Source organism: Chanodichthys erythropterus, chromosome 10 (assembly GCF_024489055.1).
Source record: "Chanodichthys erythropterus isolate Z2021 chromosome 10, ASM2448905v1, whole genome shotgun sequence".
NCBI classification, from domain to species: domain Eukaryota; kingdom Metazoa; phylum Chordata; class Actinopteri; order Cypriniformes; family Xenocyprididae; genus Chanodichthys; species Chanodichthys erythropterus.
In genome coordinates, this window is record NC_090230.1 from 40,292,889 (window position 1) to 40,314,760 (window position 21,872).

The 21,872-nt window shown below is 34.9% G+C and overlaps 1 protein-coding gene across 2 annotated transcripts; it reads left to right on the plus strand.

The window, feature by feature from the left end:
* The first annotated feature begins 1,920 nt into the window (after positions 1-1,920).
* On the plus strand, positions 1,921-21,864 carry gabrr3a (gamma-aminobutyric acid type A receptor subunit rho3a). Of its 2 annotated transcripts, XM_067399195.1 has the most exons (9): positions 1,921-2,126; positions 3,236-3,348; positions 7,371-7,438; positions 7,833-8,056; positions 12,555-12,637; positions 14,225-14,362; positions 18,100-18,252; positions 18,871-19,064; positions 20,446-21,864. In XM_067399195.1, the coding sequence occupies exons 1-9, from the start codon at positions 1,984-1,986 to the stop codon at positions 20,746-20,748; spliced, it is 1,419 nt and encodes a 472-aa protein (XP_067255296.1). In that variant the 5' UTR covers positions 1,921-1,983; the 3' UTR covers positions 20,749-21,864. The 2 variants fall into 2 exon arrangements, with proteins under 2 accessions (XP_067255296.1, XP_067255297.1); XM_067399196.1 differs by lacking the exons at positions 1,921-2,126; positions 3,236-3,348 and adding an exon at positions 6,251-6,272.
* The last annotated feature ends 8 nt before the right edge of the window (positions 21,865-21,872 follow it).

Consider the following 21,872-nt stretch of genomic DNA (forward strand, 5'->3'; position numbering starts at 1 on the left):
TTACCTAGATTTTTTCTCAAAATTTAACGAGTTTATTTCTCGTAATTTAACGAGTTTATTCTCAACATTTTATCTTGACTTTCTCGAAATTTGATGACATTTTTCTCATAATTTAACGAATTTGTTCTCGTAATTTAACGAGATTTTTCTCATAATTTAATGACTTTATTCTTAACATTTTATCTTGACTTTTTTCTCGAAATTTAACAACATTTTTCTTATAATTTAACCAATTTGTTCTCGTAATTTAATGACTTTATTCTCAACATTTTCTCGACTTTTTTCTCGAAATTTAACGTGTTTTTTTCTCGTAATTTAACAAGTTTAATCTCAACATTTTATCTCAACTTTTTTCTTGAAATTTAATGAGTTTTTTCTCATAATTTAACGAGTTTATTCTCAACATTTTATCTCGACTTTTTTCTCGAAATTTAACGAGTTTATTCTCAACATTTTATCTCGACTTTTTTCTCAAATTTAACAAGTTTTTTTCTCGTAATTTAACGAGTTTATTCTCAACATTTTATCTCGACTTTTTTCTCGAAATTTAACGAGTTTTTTCTCGTAATTTAACGAGTTTATTCTCAACATTTTATCTCGACTTTTTTCTCGTAATTTATCGAGTTTATTCTCAACATTTTATCTCGACTTTTTTCTCGAAATTTAACGAGTTTATTCTCAACATTTTATCTTGACTTTTTTCTCGAAATTTAACATTTTTTAATCTCGAGATGGTTTTATTTTTTTTATTATTGCTTGGCCCTAATCCTGTTCCATATTTATATTTAATATATTTACTGTCTTAATTTTTTATTGTGTGAAAATTTCAAATTACAAGTTGCTTCCTCATTTCCATGATGACTAAACATTTTTTCATAACCTTTTTTTTTTTTTTTTCAAAAGTTAGTGTACTTGGTTTCCAAGGAGACAACAGTATCATGCATGATGACATGCATGGGACATGATGTGTGGAAAAAGAGAATCAAGGTAAATATCACTTATAAACATTTTATTGGATGGATGGATGGATGGATGGATATGTTATGCTCTTATATAATATATAGTACTACCATCTTGCTTTTGTCTTTTAAAGTAAGCCTCTCTTGTTCTCTCCTATCCCTGTTCGGTCTGCCTCTATCCCCCTTTCATCTCTCCATCATCTCTTGATCTTCTCCATGACTGTAATCCTCTATGAAGCGAGTTAAGATCCGTCTCACAGATTAGCCTGATGGTGGGTCTTCACATAGTTGCATGACAGCCAGAGACATGCAATTACAGAAAAACAATATACTGACTCTTTATGCTTCATTTACAGCTAGAGGTTATTCAGAATGTGAGTGACTTGTAGAAGACTCTGTAAACACACATAAGACTACTAACAATGTTAAGTTTATGCTGACAGATATGAAAAGATCAGTAACTTGTAGATTTCTTCTGTCAGAGATGCAAAGACATTTGGTTTTTGATTCTGAAGGACAAATCCTTGTGTACTATTCTCAAAAAAGAGGGCTTGTTGCTTTTTTTAACCGACCTGATGGCAGAGTTAGTTCTGCTTGTGATGCACCTCCCCTTCCCCATGGAGTTTATAGGTTACTGAAAGATTTCAGCAGCTGCGTGTAAGAAGATTAGGGAGGAATTAACGTCATTCCTTTGTCATTATAGAAATAAATTGATATTTGGTTTTAATCAGAGGGAGGGGGATGGAGGGAGAGCACCATGTCAGAAAAGCAGACAGGCTTTTAGGCAGTGTGGGAAACGCAGACCGCCAGGAATATTCACAAACACAGATGCACAAAAGTGGAGCTCACATGGCACCATGTAACTTTTGATGCCTAGTGTGGAACTAAGGGTCGTTACCGTGTCGGAATGGGCGACACTTCCAAATGGAAAGGATGCTGGGTAAGGAACTCCAGAGAGTTAGACTGATCCCACACCAACTCTTTATTTCTCCTCGCATCAGATCCTGGAGCTCAGGCCTCGGCCATGAACTTTGCTCTCACGACACTGAGGCTGATGTGCCTGGCCTGGCTGTGGCCCGTCGCCCTGCTCAAAGGAAGCAACACGCAAAATCAGCGCAGGCACAAGGACGTCTACCTGGGTGAAAACACACGGCACAAACATGGAGGGTAAGGATACGTTGGCATGCTCCTTATACTCAAATTGCATTTAGGAGCTTGCTTCAGCTCCTAAATGCATTTGCAGAATGCTGTTGTAGTTTGAACTTCGCTTTGTGTATTATCAATCAGCTCCATTCTGTTTAATATAAATACCCTTGTCAGTATGTTTACACTCTTGGTCTTATTTATTGTGGTCGTGTCCCTGTGGATTGATGTGTAAGGGTTTATTTGAAGCTCTGTGTTATGACCTGCACTTTGGGATTGTTGGATTGTGTGTGTGTTTGGGGGTATAATTAATTGTGGATAAAGGAACTCTGTAATTAGAGCTCATGGTTGAGCTGGCTATGTGAGGCAAAAAACAAAAACTGCACTGGGTAGTAATTTAGTCCTTTAGTACTGATCCTGAGGCAGGTCATTCCCAGGTAACAGGGATGGATGGATGGATGGATGGATGGATGGATGGATGGATGGATGGATGGATGGATGGATGGATGATAACAGAGCCATTTGTGGCAGAATTTTTTTTTTTTTTTAAATTGGATTGATTGATTGATTGATTGATTGATTGATTGATTGATTGATTGATTGATTGATTGATTGATTGATTGATTGATTGATTGAGCTTGGTGAGGCCAATATAAGTGAATATAATATAAATATATATATTTACTTATTACAAAAACATAATAAATACAGATGATGGGAAACTTCCATCTGCTTGTGCCATTTGTTTTATTATGTCACTCCTTGAAATATTATCAAAAGGCTGAACACACCAAATCTATAAATAATGTGACTGTAATTATAGTAGTAAGTCATGGAGACTCATATAGCACAGAAATGGCATCTGGAAATAACCCAGACAGGGTCAAATCAAGATATTTTAATTAGAGGCATACTAAGTAAAAGTTGTGGAAGATTGCTGGCTTGTAGTGAGATATCTGCCATTGTGCATTAAATGAGCTGCAACCCTCTCTTCGTAACCTCTAGTTTTAATCAGTTCTGGTTATTAACTCAAAATGTAACCAATAACTTTTGTGTACAGGTATGTTTCTGCTTATTTCTGTTATAGTACATCATAAAAGTAAACCTTCCCCATTTTGTCTTCTTTCAAACAGACGAATAGACTTTAAAATGAAGAAGTCTGACAGCACCAAATCTTTGCTGATTAAATCAGAGCAGCTCTTGCGAATCGAGGATCACGATTTCGCCATGAGGCCTGGTTTTGGAGGTGAGGAAATCCTGTCCTTTCAAAAAGCCACTTATGAATTACTTTTGGCCTTCAGAGTCAGTAATGATGGATGTATTCCTTAAAATACATACTTGTTGCTTTCATGTACACTGAGCATCATGTGTTATCTTGGTGGTTTATTTGAAAGATATTGGGAATGAAATCTCATTCAGCACAGTTCACACAAATTCATGTCGTGACTTTCAACAGCAGCACTGATACAGCACAGAGAGGCACTACAGATGGGACAATTTCAGGAGACAGTGAGAGGGGGAAAAAAAGATACAATGATGTGATTAACCAAAAATCTGCTGATGGGAATCGTGATGCGTTTTTTCTGATGGAAATCATACACTTCAGTCACACTAGCCATTTATGTAAGCAGCAGGAAATTACCATAAATGTTTTTTTTTTTTTTGTTATATGGATCATTTTTGTAAAATAATATTATATAACACTATATTCTTTGAAAATGTCTCATTCTCACGTGCATTTTAATCTGCTTACATTGTATGAAACATGCTGTGCCAATAGAGATATCATCCATACTTGCTGCTGTACGTATATGTCCATTGAGAGATACCGCACAGAACGGGGGGGTTAAGTTCTGTGTTCTGCCTCTTTTACAGTGGCTGAACTCAAGATCAAGAGCTTTAAAAGTCACAGCAGGGCAAATGACCAGAATGTGACTCTGGCGCTGAGATTGTCCAAAATGTAGGTTAGAATGTCATATGTGGTGTGTCCACATCAGAATAAAAAAACACTCTGACCCAGATTGGTAGTAGTGGCAAGCAGACAATACACTGAGGACAGATGTGTTTTATGCACAGTAATCTGGATTATAATTCTAGTTGGTCTCTGAGAAAGAATGCCTTAGAATAAAGCTAAATCTTGCATGCTAGCCAAAGGTTGCTGTTTATAGAATAAGAACATGAGTGGCGTGCTGTTTTCCAATCAAATAATCTTCTGAGACCTTCTGTTGTATAGGCTATGTGATTTTGGGTCCATTTAGGTGAAGTTCTGGCAAATATAATATGATCTTATTTCATGCAAAAGCTTAAAATATATATATATATATATATATATGTATAATGTGTTGTTAGCATGTTTGTTAGAATGAATAGCTTTTATATATATATATATATATATATGAAGCTATTCATTCTAACAACATGCTAACAACATATTAAATCATGTTAACATACTAAATCATCCTAACAAAAAAATGCTAATTTATGCTAGCAGGATGTTAACTTGTTAAAACATGCTAAAAACATTCTAAATCATGCTAGCAACATGTTAAAACATGTTAAAATGCTAAATCATCCTAGCAAAATGCTAATTCATACTATCAGCATGCTAACCTGTTAAAACATGTTAACAATATATTAAAATTATGTTAGTAACATGCAAATTCATGCTAGCAATGTGCTTAAACATGCTAGCAAGATGCTAATTCATGATAACATGTTAAATCATGCAAGTGACATGCTAATTCATGCTAAATCATGCTAGAAAAAAAAAGGTTCCAAAGAACATTGGTTTAATGGAAAGGTTACGTGGATCTTCATGTAACCATTTGTTTTTAAGAGTGTAGAAATATATTCATTTCCATCTAAAATCTTGATGTTGAAAAAAATCCATGTAATATACTGTTTAGCATGGTACTTAATGATTAACAATGTTTACATGGCACTCCAAGGTACTTCAAAGAATAACGTGGTATATGTCCAAAAAAGGGGTAGTACCCTGGTACTTTTTTGTTATTTTGTCTGCTAATCCCTACATATGAACACTGAGATAGAGCTTTATTTTGGTCCAGATTAGGGAGCATCAGTCGTGCTGGTGGTTCTCTGAAAACAGTCATGTGTGCTGAGTTTAAGAGAAGCTTTACATCTCTTTTCAGTTTTTATTTGGTTGATGACACAGTCGTGAGGTAACCATTTTAACATTCGACACAATTGACACTTTACATATCATTTCTCAAAGAAAGTCAATGAAATGCCCATTTTATTTGACCTGTTTAGTTTGTAGTCGGAAAGAGAATTAGCATTTTCGAGCTATAAACCCTCTTAGATTTCTCATAGCAGTTTTCGTTTAATGAATAAAATAAGGACTGTGGTAAAATCTGATGTTTTTGTAGAGATGATTCAGTGATGGATACCTCTGTTTTGTTACTCAGAAAGAATGCAACTGGTCTCCATGTGTTTGTTTAACATGGTGCAGATGTGTTAGATCTCTATGTAGAGTTGAGAGATTGATGTTTTGATGTTCAAACTTTCTGAAGAAAAGCAGCTGACACAAGATTCAAAGCAGAATGCTTAATTCAAGTCACTCTGCAATGGCAATGCAAATTGCATATAGTCCTTCTCTCACAATTATTTACTCATTTGATTTGCTTACTGCCTCCAATGATGGGTTTCTGAAGTAAATAGGTGGTGATCTGATAGTGTCAAGACATTGCAGAGATGGACTACATTGAATTTATTGGTTCTTCAAGGTTACATTAATGATTCTTTTGAATTTAAAGAAGAAATATTTGAAAGACAAATGCAATATGGGACCATTTAAATGATAAATGTAAAAGAACACAAATGTAGTTACACAAAACTCATGATGTGTATGTTTAACTGTACACTGTCATTTGAACAAGTCTATAGTACACTGATTTAGGTCTCACCAGCCTTAAGATCACATAACCTCAGCACCACATCAGTTCTAGGTATTCTAGATTCGGACATGACACATTAATTACTTGCAGTTCAGCAAATGAGTCAGATTAACTGAGAAACTTCTCTAATGATTCATAAATGATTCACTTACAAACCCTCATGTTGTGTTCCAGCCATTTTGACCCTGAGAGGATTTTCTTTTTCCCGAAAATGCTCGTTATTGTTATCACATTGGACTAAAACTCACACAAGGTATAACATTTATAACTTTGTACTTTGTTACACCTTGTTACACTTGCGGTGTTCCACTGATTGCCCTTTTAATTGCTTGTAAATCTCTTTTTATTACCAAATATTGGATCTTTTTGTTACCTTGTTTTCTTTCATTTAGCATGTATGACTGATCTTGGCCTCACTGATCTGAGTTTATGATAATATAGCATGATATGACATTTACAAGCAATTAAAAGACGTTTTTGACTGGGAACACCAAATTAGGATTTTTAACACAGCGCAAGGGTTAAAGGGATAGTTCACCCAAAAATTATAATTCTGGCATCATTTACTCAAGTTGTTCCAATGAGTTTCTTTCTTCTGCTGAAAGAAAAGGAAGATATTTTGAAAAATGGTGGTAACCAAACAGTTGATTGGCCCCATTGACATCCATAGTATTTTTTTTTTTCCATACTATGGATGTCAATGGGGCCAATCAACTGTTTGGATACCCATATTCTTCAAAATATCTGCTTTTGTGTTCAGCAGAAGAAAGAAATTTATAGAGGTTTGGAACAGCTTGAGGGTGACAGAATTTTCATTTTTGGCTGAGCTGTCCCTTTAAGAGATCAGGAGTTATGAGCATCTTTTGATCCACAGTCAGACTGGTCGTGCTGAATGTTTTGATTCACTTAAATGAACCAGCTCAAAAGAGTCATTATCTCATGATGTAAATATCAGACTTCACTGGTCACGCTGTATGTTTTGCACTGATTAGGAGGCAACGCATTAAAACTCAATTGCACTTTTATGAAACCAATTCTGAGTTATTGTTCCCAAACCTGTAGAGGTAAAAAGTTAATGTGAATAGCACAGATCATTTGATTTTGGAAGAATTTGATGAGAAATTGTTCGGTTTGAACTGACTTTAGTGTGTGCACATATATAATAAGACATTGGTGAATCTCTTCTGAGACTCTTTTTTTTTTCTCAGCAGAAGACACCATTTAGCATCATTGCTGTCTAGGAGACACAATTGAGATATTAAAAAGATCAATTTGTGTTTTTGTTTTTACTCTCTGTGTGATCTTCCCTCAATTCTGACTGTTTCTTTTTCATTTGTGACACTATGCCCAGGTTCAGCTATTCCAGTGGGCATCGACGTGCAGGTGGAGAGCATTGACAGCATTTCAGAGGTCAATATGGTAAGTGTCTGCTCTTTCATAAATTACTTTTAACCTTTAACCTGTTGGCGAGCTCTGCACACCCTCAACTCCCAGTGCTAGTCATACATCAAGCTTAAATCCTCGACCGTTTCAACAGATTGGATTCACAACTGAGGCAGAGGGCAAAGGTCAAAACCATCACGCAACAAAGACTAAGAACGTGTTCAGAATAGCGTGTTAAATCAATAGACGTGTGTTTATTTTATTTTATTTTTCCTAAGTGGCAAATAGCACAAAGGAAGTATGAGAATTATGTGGTGAAACCAAACGTGTGGCAACGGGCATAATCATGTATACACAGTGTCATTCAAAATATAAAGCAGTGGTTTATGCAAACTGACAAAATGTTTTTCATGTCTTTTTGTGGGCATAGGACTTTACCATGACCTTGTACCTTAGACATTACTGGCAGGACGACAGACTGGCCTTCCCCTCCAGCAATAACAAAAGCCGAACATTTGATGCTCGGCTGGTGAAAAAGATCTGGGTGCCAGACGTCTTCTTCGTTCACTCCAAGCGTTCTTTCATTCATGACACCACCATGGAAAACATCATGCTCCGAGTCTATCCAGATGGAAACATTCTTTACAGCGTCAGGTACCACATGAAGCCACTTTTTCTGAAACCAGATGTTTTTACAAGCTGTGAAACTAGCAGTTGCCCTGAGGCATTTCCCTCCTGTGTTTAAAGACTTCACAAAAAAAGTCAATAAGAAGTTTTCAGCTCTTTACTTTGAAGTCAATTTTGGTGCTTAAGATATTTTATCCAAATATGAAAAATCTGTCATCATTTACTTGCCCTCGTGTCATTCCAAACCTGTAAGACTTTCTTTTTTCTGTGAAACTCATATTTGGAAGAATTTCCCTCAGGACTTTTTCGTACCACAATAGTTCAGAGTAATTTAAAAGGAGAAAAAACAAAGTCTTCTGAGGTCATACAACAGCTTTGTGTAAGGAACACACTGAAATCTCAGTAATTATTCGGGGATAATCTTCCCCTTTGGAGAACATTTAACTTGAGAACCGCTATGACTGAATCCTTAAAGGGATAGTTCACCCAAAAATGAAAATTCTGTCATCATTTACTCACCCTCAAGTTGTTCCAAACCTGTATGAATTTCTTTCTTCTGCTGAACACAAAAGATATATATTTCCAGTTTTGGAACAACTTGAGGGTGAGTAAATTATGTCGAAATCTTCATTTTTGAGTGTACCTTTAAGTCAGTGAGAACTCGGGATCTGATTCATTAAAAAAAAAATTGAGCTGATTCTTTTAGTGTACCAGTTCAGTCAGCTCACAAAATGGACTGAATGATTCGTTCAGTGAGTTGAACTCAAGAACCAGATCATTCTGATTCATTACTGTTCTTTTGAACCGGTTCATTCCAGTGAAACTGAATTGGATCATTTATTGGGCTGCACTTTTGTTTTGTGGCAACAGAATCATTTAGAAATATAGCTGCAAGCAGCAATTATGGGGCCAAGCACAAAAACGGCACAAGAAACCAGCCAACACGGCTGGGAGCATCAGACCAACTGCAACAGTGAACAATTAAAGACGTATTAAGATCATTTTAGGCATAAGAGCTGAAAAATTATCAAAAATGAGGATTTACTGGTTCATAACTTTCGACCAATAGGTGGCGCTGTGTCCAAATTGTTGTGGTATGGTCAGAGTGAGGTGACAATGACACTTGCAAAGTTTGGTGTCAATATGTCAAAGCACTGAAGAGATACAGCTTCAAGAGTCATTTTTACATCATGCCTCAAATTCATTACTCCGGTATACAAAAACGGTTTTACATATCGACTTGAAATCCATAACTTTTTGTCGGCATGGTCTGAAGATGATACAGTTCGATTTTGGTGAAAATCGGAGCAACGGTCTAGGAGGAGTTTGAAAAAGTAGGTTTTTAAAGAAAAACAATATGGCGGACAGGAAGTTCAGCCGACTATAGCAAATTTGATATCTATGTTCTCAACATGACCCAAGGAATATACTGAGACCAGTTTCATTACAATTGGTGAATATAGTCAAAAGTTATTAACATTTTTGTACATTTTGTTATAACTTTTGACCACAAGGTAGTGCTGGTCCGAAACTTCTCAGGCTCCTTCAGGGCATTGTCCTGATGACCCATACCTAATTTAGGAATTTTGGTCAAACCCATCATAAGTTATAAGCAAAGATAACCATTTTTCATAACTCCACTCCAGTAGGTGGCGCTGCGCCAAAACACTGTATAATGCCTCAGGTCATGCTTGTGATGACACATACCAAGTTTGGTCTGAATATGATAAAGCATTGCAGAGATACAGCTTCAAGAGTAATTTTTGCATCATATCTCAAATTCTTTGCTCTGGTATACGAAAACGGTTTGACTTATCGACTTGAAATCCATAAATTTTTGTCGTCATCGTCTGAAGATTATATGGTTCAATTTTGGTGAAAATCGGAGCAACGGTCTAGGAGGAGTTCGAAAAAGAAAGTTTTTAAAGAAAAACAATACAGCGGACAGGAAGTTCAGCTGACTATAGCAAATTTGATATCTATGTTCTCAGCATGACCCAAGGAATCTACTGAGACCAGTTTCATTACAATTGGTGAATACAGTCAAAAGTTATTAGCATTTTTGTAAATTTTGTTATAACTTTTGACCACAAGGTGGCGCTGTACCGAAACTTCTCAGGCTCCTTGAGGGCATTGTCCTGATGACCCATACCAAATTTATGAATTTTTGTCAAACCCATCAGAAGTTATAAGCAAAAATAGCCATTTTTCATATTTCCCCTCCAGTAGGTGGCGCTGCGTCGAAACACTGTATGATGCCTCAGTTCATGCTTGGGATGACATGTACCAAGTTTGGTCTGAATATGATAAAGCATTGCAGAGATACATCTTCAAGAGTCATTTTTGCATCATGCCTTAAATTCTTTGCTCTGGTATACGAAAACGGTTTGACATATCGACTTGAAATCCATAACTTTTTGTCGGCATGGTCTGAAGATGACACGGTTCAATTTTGGTGAAAATCGGAGCAACGGTCTAGGAGGAGTTCGAAAAAGTAGGTTTTTAAAGAAAAACAATATGGCGGACAGGAAGTTTAGCTGACTATCGCAAATTTGATATCTTTGTTCTCAGCATGACCCAAGGAATCCACTGAGACCAGTTTCATTACAATCGGTTAATACAGTCAAAAGTTATTAGCATTTTTGTACATTTTGTTATAACTTTTGACCACAAGGTGGCGCTGGTCCTAAACTTGGTATGCTCCTTCAGGGCATTGTGCTAATGACCCATACCGAGTTTCATAACGATACGCTAATGCGTTCGTAAAATACAGCATTTTAGCACCAAATTTAAAATGGCCGACGGCCAAAATGTCCAATATGGGAAAATTGGATATCATTCGACTCGGCATGATTCCCCGAATCCAACGAGACCAAATTCATGATTTTTGGCCAAACCCATCAGAAGTTATAAGTAAAAATAGCCATTTTTCATATCTCCGCACCACTAGGTGGCGCTGCGCCGAAACGCTGCATGTTGCCTCAGGTCATGCTTGTGATGACAGTTACCAAGTTTGGTCTGAATACGATAAAGTGTTGCGGAGATACAGCCTTATGTCTATTTTCGCAAGCACTACGTACAATTCGTTTGCGTGTTTTTCGAAAACGGTTTGAGAAATCAACTTGAATTCCATAACATTTTGTCGGCATGGTCTGAAGATGATCTGGTTCAATTTTCGTGAAAATTGGAGTAACGGCCTAGGAGGAGTTCGAAAAAGTACGTTTTTCAGAAAATTCAAAATGGCGGAAAAATTTTCATGACGGAAAATGACGTCATATGGTGCAATCGATTCGTCTTGACCCAAGGAATCAGAGGAAAAAGGAATTTTGTTTCTAGCCCTTATGGTTCAAAAGTTATTAACATAAACATAAGTGCAACTTTGGACAGCTGGTGGCGCTAGAGGGATTGAGTTAGAGACTCCAAATTTGCTATGGACAAAGGTCAGACTGTCCTCTAACTGTGTGCCAAATTTCACAACTTTCCCGCAAGCGGTTCTATGGGCTGCCATAGACTTCAAGAGCGGAAGAAGAAGCGGAAGAATAATAATAAGCGTACGGAACGCCAACAATAACAATAGGTGCCTAAGCACCTTCGGTGCTTGGCCCCTAATAATGTTGCAGTTGTTATAGTGAATAGCATTTTGAATATTAGTCTATTCATCAACCAAAGCTGTATTATGATTTCAGAAGATTTGGAATATGGCCTACAATTTGTGGCCTTTGAACTGTTATTGTATGGAAAAATCTTTGCGAAAGTTATATGTAATTTATATCAGAATCAGTGTTATTTTTTATATATATATATATATATATATATATATATATATATATATATATATATATATATATATATATATATACTATTAGAATTCTTATTAATATTTTGATAAGCTTTTATTTTTATATTTTCAGTTATCATTTCAATTTTAGTTAATTTTTTTGTAATATTATGTGCTTTTGACATTTTTGTTAGTTTTTAAAATGCTTTAATTTACAAGCTTTAATTATTTTTATTTCATTTAGTAATTTAGCACTTCAACTTATTTTAGTTAGCCAACATTTCAATCATTTTGTTTAATATGTTGTAAATCTAATATTTCTATTTTATTTTATTTCAGCTTTATTTAAATTAAAAATATATCAAAAGTTTTAGTTTGATCACAATATGCTATTTTGTTCCACAGGAGAAAGTCATACAGGTTCATTTGTGTTTGACCAAAGTCCCTTTGTTTACTTTACCTGACAAATAAGGTGTGGTTTTCTTTTAAATACTTCTGAATAGTTGGACAAGATTTTTTTTTCTTTCCAAGAAGTACCAGTGTGCACTGCAAGTGTAGGCTTGTGTACATGGTCAGGTGTGCCTGAGCCTATTCATGCGCAGGATCAGTTTTCACTTCAATTCATCTCAAATGTTTCTATAATCTGATGTTTTGCTAAGCACAATATCACATGTCTTAATTTTAAAGGGACATTTTCAGTCTCTTTGTAAGTGATTTGTTTAGGCTGTACTGAATTGTGAATTGCAGAATCACAGTGACGGCTCTTTGCTCTATGGACTTCAGCAGGTTTCCTCTAGACACACAGAACTGCTCTCTAGAGCTGGAGAGTTGTGAGTATGACCGTCTGTGTTTGAACGCATGTGTGCATGTACACTGAACAGTAAGTACTGTCAACAGAGTACAAGGAAATAATTAGTCAAAGCCCTATGCTCTCAGTATACCTGTAAATATATCATAAATGTACTGCCAAAGAGACAGTTCACCCAAAAAAATCTGTTATCATTTCGTTCCAAACCTGTATGACTTTCTTTCTTCCTTGGAAAACAAAAGGAGAAAGAATGTTCACACTGCTTGTACAATGAAAGTACACTTTGTTCAAAAGTTTGGGGTCAGTAAGATTTTATTTCCTTTCTTTTTTTTTTTTGTCTTTTTTTAAATTGTAATGATTTTTTTTTTTTTTTTTTACAATATTACAGTTTTACTGTGTTTTTGACCAATGCAAATGCAGTCTTTCTTCTGACTTCTTTCGAAAACATGGAAAAAAAACACTTTTATTGTGCTTTTTTGTAACTTAGCCACTGGTTGGTCACTATATTCTTTCATTATATGTGAAAAGAGCAGCATAAATATTCATGAAAACTTTTCTTTATGTTTGAATTGGACAAAAGAACATCCTACGTGTTTGGAACGACATGATTATGATGACATAATGTTCAATTTTTGGGTGAACTACTTCAATAGAGTGCAACAGTCGGGTTCCAGAAGTTAAAATTCCATTCATTTTCTCCATATGGAAATTGATTTTTAACGATAACTTATAAACCTTTAAAGACAGACTTACTGTGAGCTACAAGGTATTTAATCGGTGGTATTTGCTTCTATTGAACCCGTCAGTCAAATAAATGTGTTTAAACTACATTACCCATGATGCTATACAGAAAATTTCACCAATCAAAGTGTCAAAACAAGCAAAACGCACAAAAAAATCTCTCTAGCCCTGCCCACTCCCATGAAGCACTGCGAATGACATAATTGAGACTCCCAAAATAGTTAAATATTGCAATATATACATGTATATTTTGCAATAAATTTTTCTCCATCGTTTTTAATTAAATTATGCTGCTCGCAATGCTTCATGGGATTGTAGTTCTTTCTCTCAGTAAAGCCGTTAAGTACACAGTCTTGTACCTTTGTATTTTTTCAAAAACTTTTCTGCTTCAAATCAAAGTTTGTAATGTTATGATTATAATATTAACAAAGACTTTTTTTGAAATCCCTATGGGAGAAATGAATGGAAAATATACTTTCGGAACCAACGCCTCTGAAAAAGTGGGCGGGCACTGTTGAATTCTATAGAAGTTTTTGGATTGCAAGTGGTTTATCATATTACCCTTCTTTAGTTACTCATTATCAACTGCCAACAGTCATACTTAATCTGATTCATACAGGCTTCATTGTTGCAGATATAAAATAATTGCATAGATGAACTGGTTTAAAGTTGCATACAATATCTCTGTCTCTTTCACACATAACACACAGAATTACATGGGCCTCCGATTCAGAGGAGAGACGACGGAGCTAGCTTTGGATGCTCTGTGTTCTCTCCCCTGAGGGGTGCTGCTCATGTATCTTCAAAGAGAGTTTCCTGTCTCATGCATCCCTACTCCCCTTCCCTCGTGTTTTTTGCTCTCTTGAAGACGCGTACAATGAGAACGACCTCATGCTCTATTGGAAGAATGGGAACGATTCATTAAGGACTGACGAGATTGCACTCTCGCAGTTTTTTATTGAAGAATTCCACCCTTCCTACGGGCTAGCCTTCTACAGCAGCACCGGTATGTGTGCTTCACTTCCTCCTGCATGCTTTTATTACCGTAGTACCATGTGGTTTATCACAGCGAACCAACATAGAGTCCAGAGAATGAGATATCCCAGCATTCTTGGCTGAAACAGTTGGATATATACAGAGTTTTCCTTCCTTTGCCTTTGATTTCTTGGGTCATTCTCAGGTTTCTCAACCTGTTTCCCCAAATCATAGATATTTGATTATAGATGGGCAAAAAGTTGTTACTAACTGTGGGATTTAAATGTTTTACATTTTAATAGAAAACCGTAAATTCAGTTTTGGTGTGCCTTGTTAGAGTTCACACTTGTACACTAGGGTAGGGTAGTTTAGGGTAGGTAAGTTTTTATTAAGAAAGGGTGCATTAAATTGATGAATAGTGAAAAGAGACATTTTTACAAAAAATCTATTTCATAAAAGTTTCCACAAAATTATTAACCAGCACAACCGTTTTCAACATTGATAATAATGATATTAATTGTTTCTTGAGCATCAAATCAGAAAATTAGAATGATTTCTGAAGGATCATGTGACACTGAAGATTGGAGTAATGATGCTGAAAATTCAGCTTTAACATCACAGGAATAAATGACATTTTAAATAAATTTTAAACTAGAAAATTGTAATGCTATTTTACAATATTAGTGTTTTACTATACGTGTGATCAAATAAATGCAGTTGTGAGCCTAAAATAATTCTTTCAGAAACATTTACATATTGACCCCAAACTTTTGTATGGGAGTGTAGGATATGGGAGTGTAGGATATGTGTGTATATATATATATATATATATATATATATATATATATATATATATATATATATATATATATATATATATATATATATATATATATATATATATACAGTACTCAGCATAAATGAGTACACCCCCTTTGAAAAGTAACATTTTAAACAATATCTCAATGAACAAAAACTATTTCCAAAATGTTGACAAGACTAAGTTTAATATAACATCTGTTTAACTTATAACATGAAAGTAAGGTTAATAATATAACTTAGATTTTACACATTTTTCAGTTTTACTCAAATTGGGGTGATGCAAAAATGAGTACACCCCACAACAACTACTACATCTAGTACTTTGTATGGCCTCCATGATTTTTAATGACAGCACCAAGTCTTCTAGGCATGGAATGAACAAGTTGGTGACATTTTGCAACATCTATCTTTTTCCATTCTTCAAGAATGACCTCTTTTAGTGACTGGAGAGTGATGCTCAACTTGTCTCTTCAGAATTCCCCATAGGTGTTCAATTGGGTTCAGATCAGAAGCCAATGAATCACTTTCACCCTGTTCTTCTTCAGAAATCCAACAGTGGCTTTAGATGTGTGTTTAGGATCATTGTCATATTGGAAAAGGCACGGAGTGATGGTAGGATCTTCTCTTTCAGTATAGAGCCAAAACAAAAACATTTATCTTGGGTCTCATCACTCCAGAATATAGAGTCCCAGTAGTCTTCATCTTTGTCAGCATGGGCCCTGGCAAACTCTAGACAGGCTTTTTTGTGCCTGGGCTTTAGGAGAGGCTTCTTTCGTGGACGACACCAATGCATGCCATTCCTCTGCAGTGTACGCCGTATTGTGTCACGGGAAATAGTCACCCCCAGTTTGGCTTTCTACTTCTTTAGATAACTGCAGTGAACTTGCATACCGATTTTCTTCAACCCTTCTCATCAGAAGACACTCCTGTCGAGGTGTTGACTTCCCTGGACAACCTGGACATCTCTGTGAGATGATTGGAGTTCCATCTTTTTTACATTTTTGTACCACTTTTGCTACAGTATTCTGACTGATAACTAAAGCTTTGCTGATCTTCTTGTAGCCTTTACCTTTCTGGTGGAAAGAAATGATTTTCTTTCTCAGGTCTTTCTCAGGATATTTCTCTTCCATGTGGTGCCATTGCTGACAGCATGAAATGGGAAGGGGTTTTAACACCCTTTTATGACACCTGTGTAATGAATAATTAGACTCACCTGTGGTTGAATTCTTATTAAATTAGACATTTGTAGTAATTTAGCTTTGCTCCAGAGACTTTCAGTGGGGTGTACTCATTTTTGCATCACCATAATTTGAGTAAAATTGAAAAATTTGTTCTCTAAGTTATATGATTAACCTTACTTTCATGTTATAAGTTAAACTGATGTTATATTAAACTTAGTCTTGTCATCATTTTGGAAATTGTTTTTGTGTTCATTGAGATATTGTTTAAAATGTTACTTTTCAAAGGGGGTGTACTCATTTACGCTGAGTACTGTACATATATATAAATAATAATCCATGATATTTCTTATTCAAAACATGTTTTGTGTTTCAAAACCTGTTTCCATAAAAAAATGTTTTGGGTTGAATGTTATGTTTGAAGATCAGTGCCAATAACTGCCTCAGCTAACAAATGTTATGGTCACAAATTTCTTAGAAAGTGCATAAAGATAAAACTGAACATTTCAGTTTCAATAAAGACATTTATTTATTTATTTTATACAATTATTTTGTTTGTTTATTTATACATTTATTTATTAAATTACCATTAAAATTAAATTAACAATACATTCATAAATTTAAAATTTTTTAATAATTTTATTTTAAAAGTAACATCCCTCTCTTTTTTCTTTTATCAAGGTTGTAATAATATTGTAATATACACTCTTATATTTCTTTATTGCCATTGATGGTTCCATAAACAACCTTAAAGGGTTAGTTCACCCAAAAATTTAAATCTGTCTTTAATTGCTCACTCACTCATTATTTACTCATGTCGCTCCAAACCCGTAAGACCTTCATTCATCTTCGGAACACAAATGAAGATATTTAAACACAGTGCAGCACTTCCGGGGTTAACGTCAGAATGCTGGCTCATTATTGGCTGAAGCAGGAGCCGGCCAATAACGAGTCTGCGTTCTGATGTAGAACCCGGAAGCGCTGCACTGTGTTTATTACATAAACAGCATAGGAGACTGACTTGGAAGAGAAGAAATTGTTCAATATAGTTGTTATTTTTGTTTGTTTTTTGCACACAAAATGTATTCTCATCACTTCATAACATTAAGGATGAACCTCTGTAGTCACATAGACTGTTTTAACAATGCCTTAACTACTTTTCTGGGCCTTGACAGTGGTAATAACATCTCAGTCTATCGGAGGCCAGAAAGCTCACAGATTTCATCAAAAATATCTTAATCTGTGTTCTGAAGATGAACAAAGATCTTATGAGTTTGGAAAGACACAAGGGTGAGTAATTAATGACAGAAATTTCATTTTTGGATGAACTAACCCTTTTAATTTCAATGGAATCTTTCCATTGCACAAAAAGGTTCTTTATAGTAGAAAGGGTTCTTTAGATTATTAAAATGTAAAAAGAATATTGTTCTTTTAAGAACTGTTCGCTGAAAGGTTCTTTGGGGAACCAAAAATGGTTCTTCTAAGGCAGGTGTGTCCAGTTCTGCTCCTGGAGGGCCGCTGTCCTGCAGAGTTCAACTCCAACCCCAGTTAAACACACCTGAACCAGCTAAACAAGATCAATCAGATGTGTTGAGGCAAGTTGGAGCTAAACTCTGTAGGACGGTGGCCCTCCAGGACCAACTTTGGACACCCCTGTTCTATGGTAACACTGTGAAAAACCCGTTTAATTTTAGAGTGTAGGTTTAATATATTTCTTCCTTGTTCTCAGTATCTGTTGTAAATGTCCTGTACTCTCTGTTTCTGTCAGGCTGGTATAACAGGCTGTACATAAACTTCATCCTCAGGAGACACATATTTTTCTTCATGCTGCAGACGTACTTTCCCACAATGCTTATGGTCATGCTCTCCTGGGTCTCCTTCTGGATCGACAGGAGAGCTGTACCGGCTCGTGTCTCTCTAGGTAAACCTCTTACAGAAACATTGTCATTTTATAATCCTGTCCATTAGCAACCATGGTGATTACATTTAAAAAACTGTTTATTTGTTCTGTTTAACTGGTCAGATCTTAATGTAAAACCTGTGACAGGCAGATTCTGTAAAATCGCCCCGGGTGAGTTTGTAAATGAGCTGTGTGTGTGTTTTACTGTGTGTTCTCTGGTTATAACAAGCACAAACCGGTTTAGAGAGAACAGAGTTAAATTACCTCAAAAATACATTGATACTCAGGCCAGCAGGCGTTAGACACCCAGCCAGGAAGTTGCTCTTTTCACACGGGTCAATGACATCATGCCCATATAGAGTCACAAAATAGAAGAATTCCCCACACTGTCTTCTTAAGAAGAACTAATAGAGAAATGTTGCGTGAGAATTTGGAATAAACGGTGACTAATTTTAAGAAATGTGTCCTGGATGTCATGCATTTCTCACACTTTCATTTCCTTTTACACACAGTTTGAACATCTATAATCTGGGGGCTCTTGTGTGAGATGTCATAAATGGAAACATTCATTGCTTGAACTTTTGAACTTCCTCTTAATATGTCACGGCTGTCACCCATGCATCTTTTGATCTCCTACAGGAATCACAACCGTGCTGACCATGTCTACTATAATAACGGGTGTCTCAGCATCAATGCCTCAGGTGTCTTATGTGAAGGCGGTGGACATCTACCTTTGGGCCAGTTTCCTCTTCGTTTTCCTGTCAGTCATCGAGTATGCTGCCGTGAACTACTTCACTACGGTGGAAGAGATGAAAAAACTTAAGAAAGGAAAGGTCAGGGTCACACGCTGATCAGAGATTATAGGTGGTAATATTTGCTCTGGTAACTGTGACCAGGACTGAATATTCACTTTTTTATGTCGCCCCCCTATGGTCATTTTATGGCAACACAGATTCATTGGGCTAACAAAAGTTTACCATGGTAACCATAGTTTCTGCCAAAATACTAATATTATTAATAATAATAATTCATAAGTAATATAATAGAAATACATGCATTTTTATTTATAATTTTATTAACAAATGAAAACAATTTCATTGGCCTAACAAAACTTTACCTTGGTAAACATACGTTTCAATACGACAAAATACTATAATAATAATAATAACAATAATAATAATAAAATTATTTACTTATAATTTAATATAAATCATTAATATTTCTATTAATAATAATACATTTTTATTTTATTTTAAAACATTTTAAAATCAATAAAAATATTAATTCTTAAACATAATATGTATTCATCATTTTATTAACAAAATTAAAGGATAAATAGTATAAAATGATAATCTATTTTATATAAATAATAGATTATAATATATTATATAATAATAATACAAGTATAAAAAGTATAATAATACAAGTATAAATTATCAAAATTAAAACAATTTAATTGGCCTAACAAAACTTTACCTTGGTAATGATTCTGGCAAAATACTATAATAATAATAATAATAATAATAAATTATTATTATTATACAATTAATAATTCATAAATAATATAATATAAATACATTTATTTTTATTTATAATTTTATTAACAATTTAAAACAATTGCATTAGCCTAACAAAACGTTACCTTGGTAATCATACGTTTCTGGCAAAATACTATAATAATAATAATAATACAATTATTAATTAATGTTATATAAATAATGAATATTTATATTAATTAATAATTATTTTTTACTTTTAATTTTATGATCAAAATTAAAACAACTTAATTTGCTGTTCATTTTATTAAAAAGTTAAAACATCAGAGAGATCTTAAAATCAATAAAAATATGAATTCTTAAATTAAAATAATACTATAATACATTTTCATTAACAAAATTAAAGGATAAATACTATATAATAATAATAATCTATTTTATATAAATAATAAATGATAATATAAATACTGTATAATAATAACAAAATTAAAACAATTTAATTGGCCTAACAAAAGAGAGAGATTTTTAAAGTTAATAAGGAAAACCCATATTAATTTATTTTGCAGTAATTTACAGTAACAACTCAAATCAAATGGGTTGCATATGGCATTAGTTGGCTTTAATGTATAATGTTAATATAAATTAATATTTTTTTATCATTATTTTGTACTCCATAACAGATATTCACTAAATTTCTTTCTTTTGCTTCTAACCAAAGCTTCCAGTTTCCTACAACGCAACCCAGGCTATGGCCTACGATGGCTGTTTTCACGATGACATAGATGTATCGCCTTTCCCCGAGCTCCCCACCACACCCAGCACCACGCGGACCATCCCGCCCAGAGCCTCCTCCACTGAGCCCCCGCCCACCGAAGGCACGAGACTTTGGAGGAAACGTTCAATGGGCAAAAACATCAGATTCATAATGAGCAACAGCTACATGATTGACTCGTACTCCAGAATCCTCTTTCCAGTGGCATATCTTCTCTTCAACATCATCTACTGGTGTATCTACTCCTGATTACGTAGCTTGGGTTTTTCTGATCAGTCGCTTTAATAAGTCCAGGATAAGCTACAGTCCTGTCATTGCACAAGACAACTGGACAAACCATTGCAATAAGCACAAGTGACCTGACAAAGTGGACGGTGTTGATAAAATGCTACTGGAGAAAGATCCATATGGACGTTTGATATGGTTCACGTGTAAAAAAAAATCTCTTAAGAGACATTTGAAACATTTTGTATTTCTTATAACATTTGAAGGAATGTCTTTTGTCATAAATGAACTCTCAAACTCAAGGAGCATGTTCATCTCATTCAAGGATATACTGTACAAATGGCTGCTTATGATTTTTCCGATGAGATCCATCCACCATCCCAGCTTTATCTACTCAACTCTGGTCTCGTTCTCAAGCCAACCCATGTGAAAACCAAGACAACCTGCTTTATATGCTTAATAATTATATGAACATGTGAACTGAATAAAATAAATTAAATAAACCTCCTGCTAGTCCTAGTCTTATATAGTATAGTGTTGTTAAAAGTACCTACCGCGATGCTAAGTCGGTACTGAAATTTAAAAAATGTGAAGTTTGGTATTGCAGTCAGTACTTTTGACAAATTTTGACTTAGTATAAGTCTGTGCCATGTTTTTCTGGTAGAACCACCCACTTGAACAGGAAGTGACATGTAAAGGGACCAATCACAGTTATCCATAACATTTACACTACCATTCAAATGTTTGGGGATGGTCATATTTTTTAATGTTTTTGAAAGAAGTCTCTTATGTTCACCATGGCTGATTTATTTGGTCAAAAATACAGTAAAAACAGTCGTTTTATGAAATATTATTACAATTTAAAATAACTTTTCTTTTTAAATATATTATAAAATGCAATTTATTCATGTGATGCAAAGCTGAATTTTCAGCATCATTAGTCCAGTCTTTGGTGTCACATGATCCTTCAGAAAATATTCTAATATGCTGATCTGCTGCTTCTTAAAGGGTTAGTTCACCCAAAAATGAAAATTCTGTCATTTATTACTCACCCTCATGCCGTTCCACACCCGTAAGACCTTCGTTAATGGAACACAAATTAAGATATTTTAGTTGAAATCCGATAGCTCCGTGAGGCCTTCATAGGG

What these genes read in the sequence shown, in the direction of transcription:
- gabrr3a (XM_067399195.1), top strand. Translation starts at nt 1,984, where the DNA reads ATGAACTTTGCTCTCACGACACTGAGGCTGATGTGCCTGGCCTGGCTG. An exon ending in CATGAGGCCTGGTTTTGGAG is followed by an intron (nt 3,349 to 7,370) that starts GTGAGGAAATCC and finishes CACTATGCCCAG; the next exon opens with GTTCAGCTATTCCAGTGGGC. An exon ending in GCATTTCAGAGGTCAATATG is followed by an intron (nt 7,439 to 7,832) that starts GTAAGTGTCTGC and finishes TTGTGGGCATAG; the next exon opens with GACTTTACCATGACCTTGTA.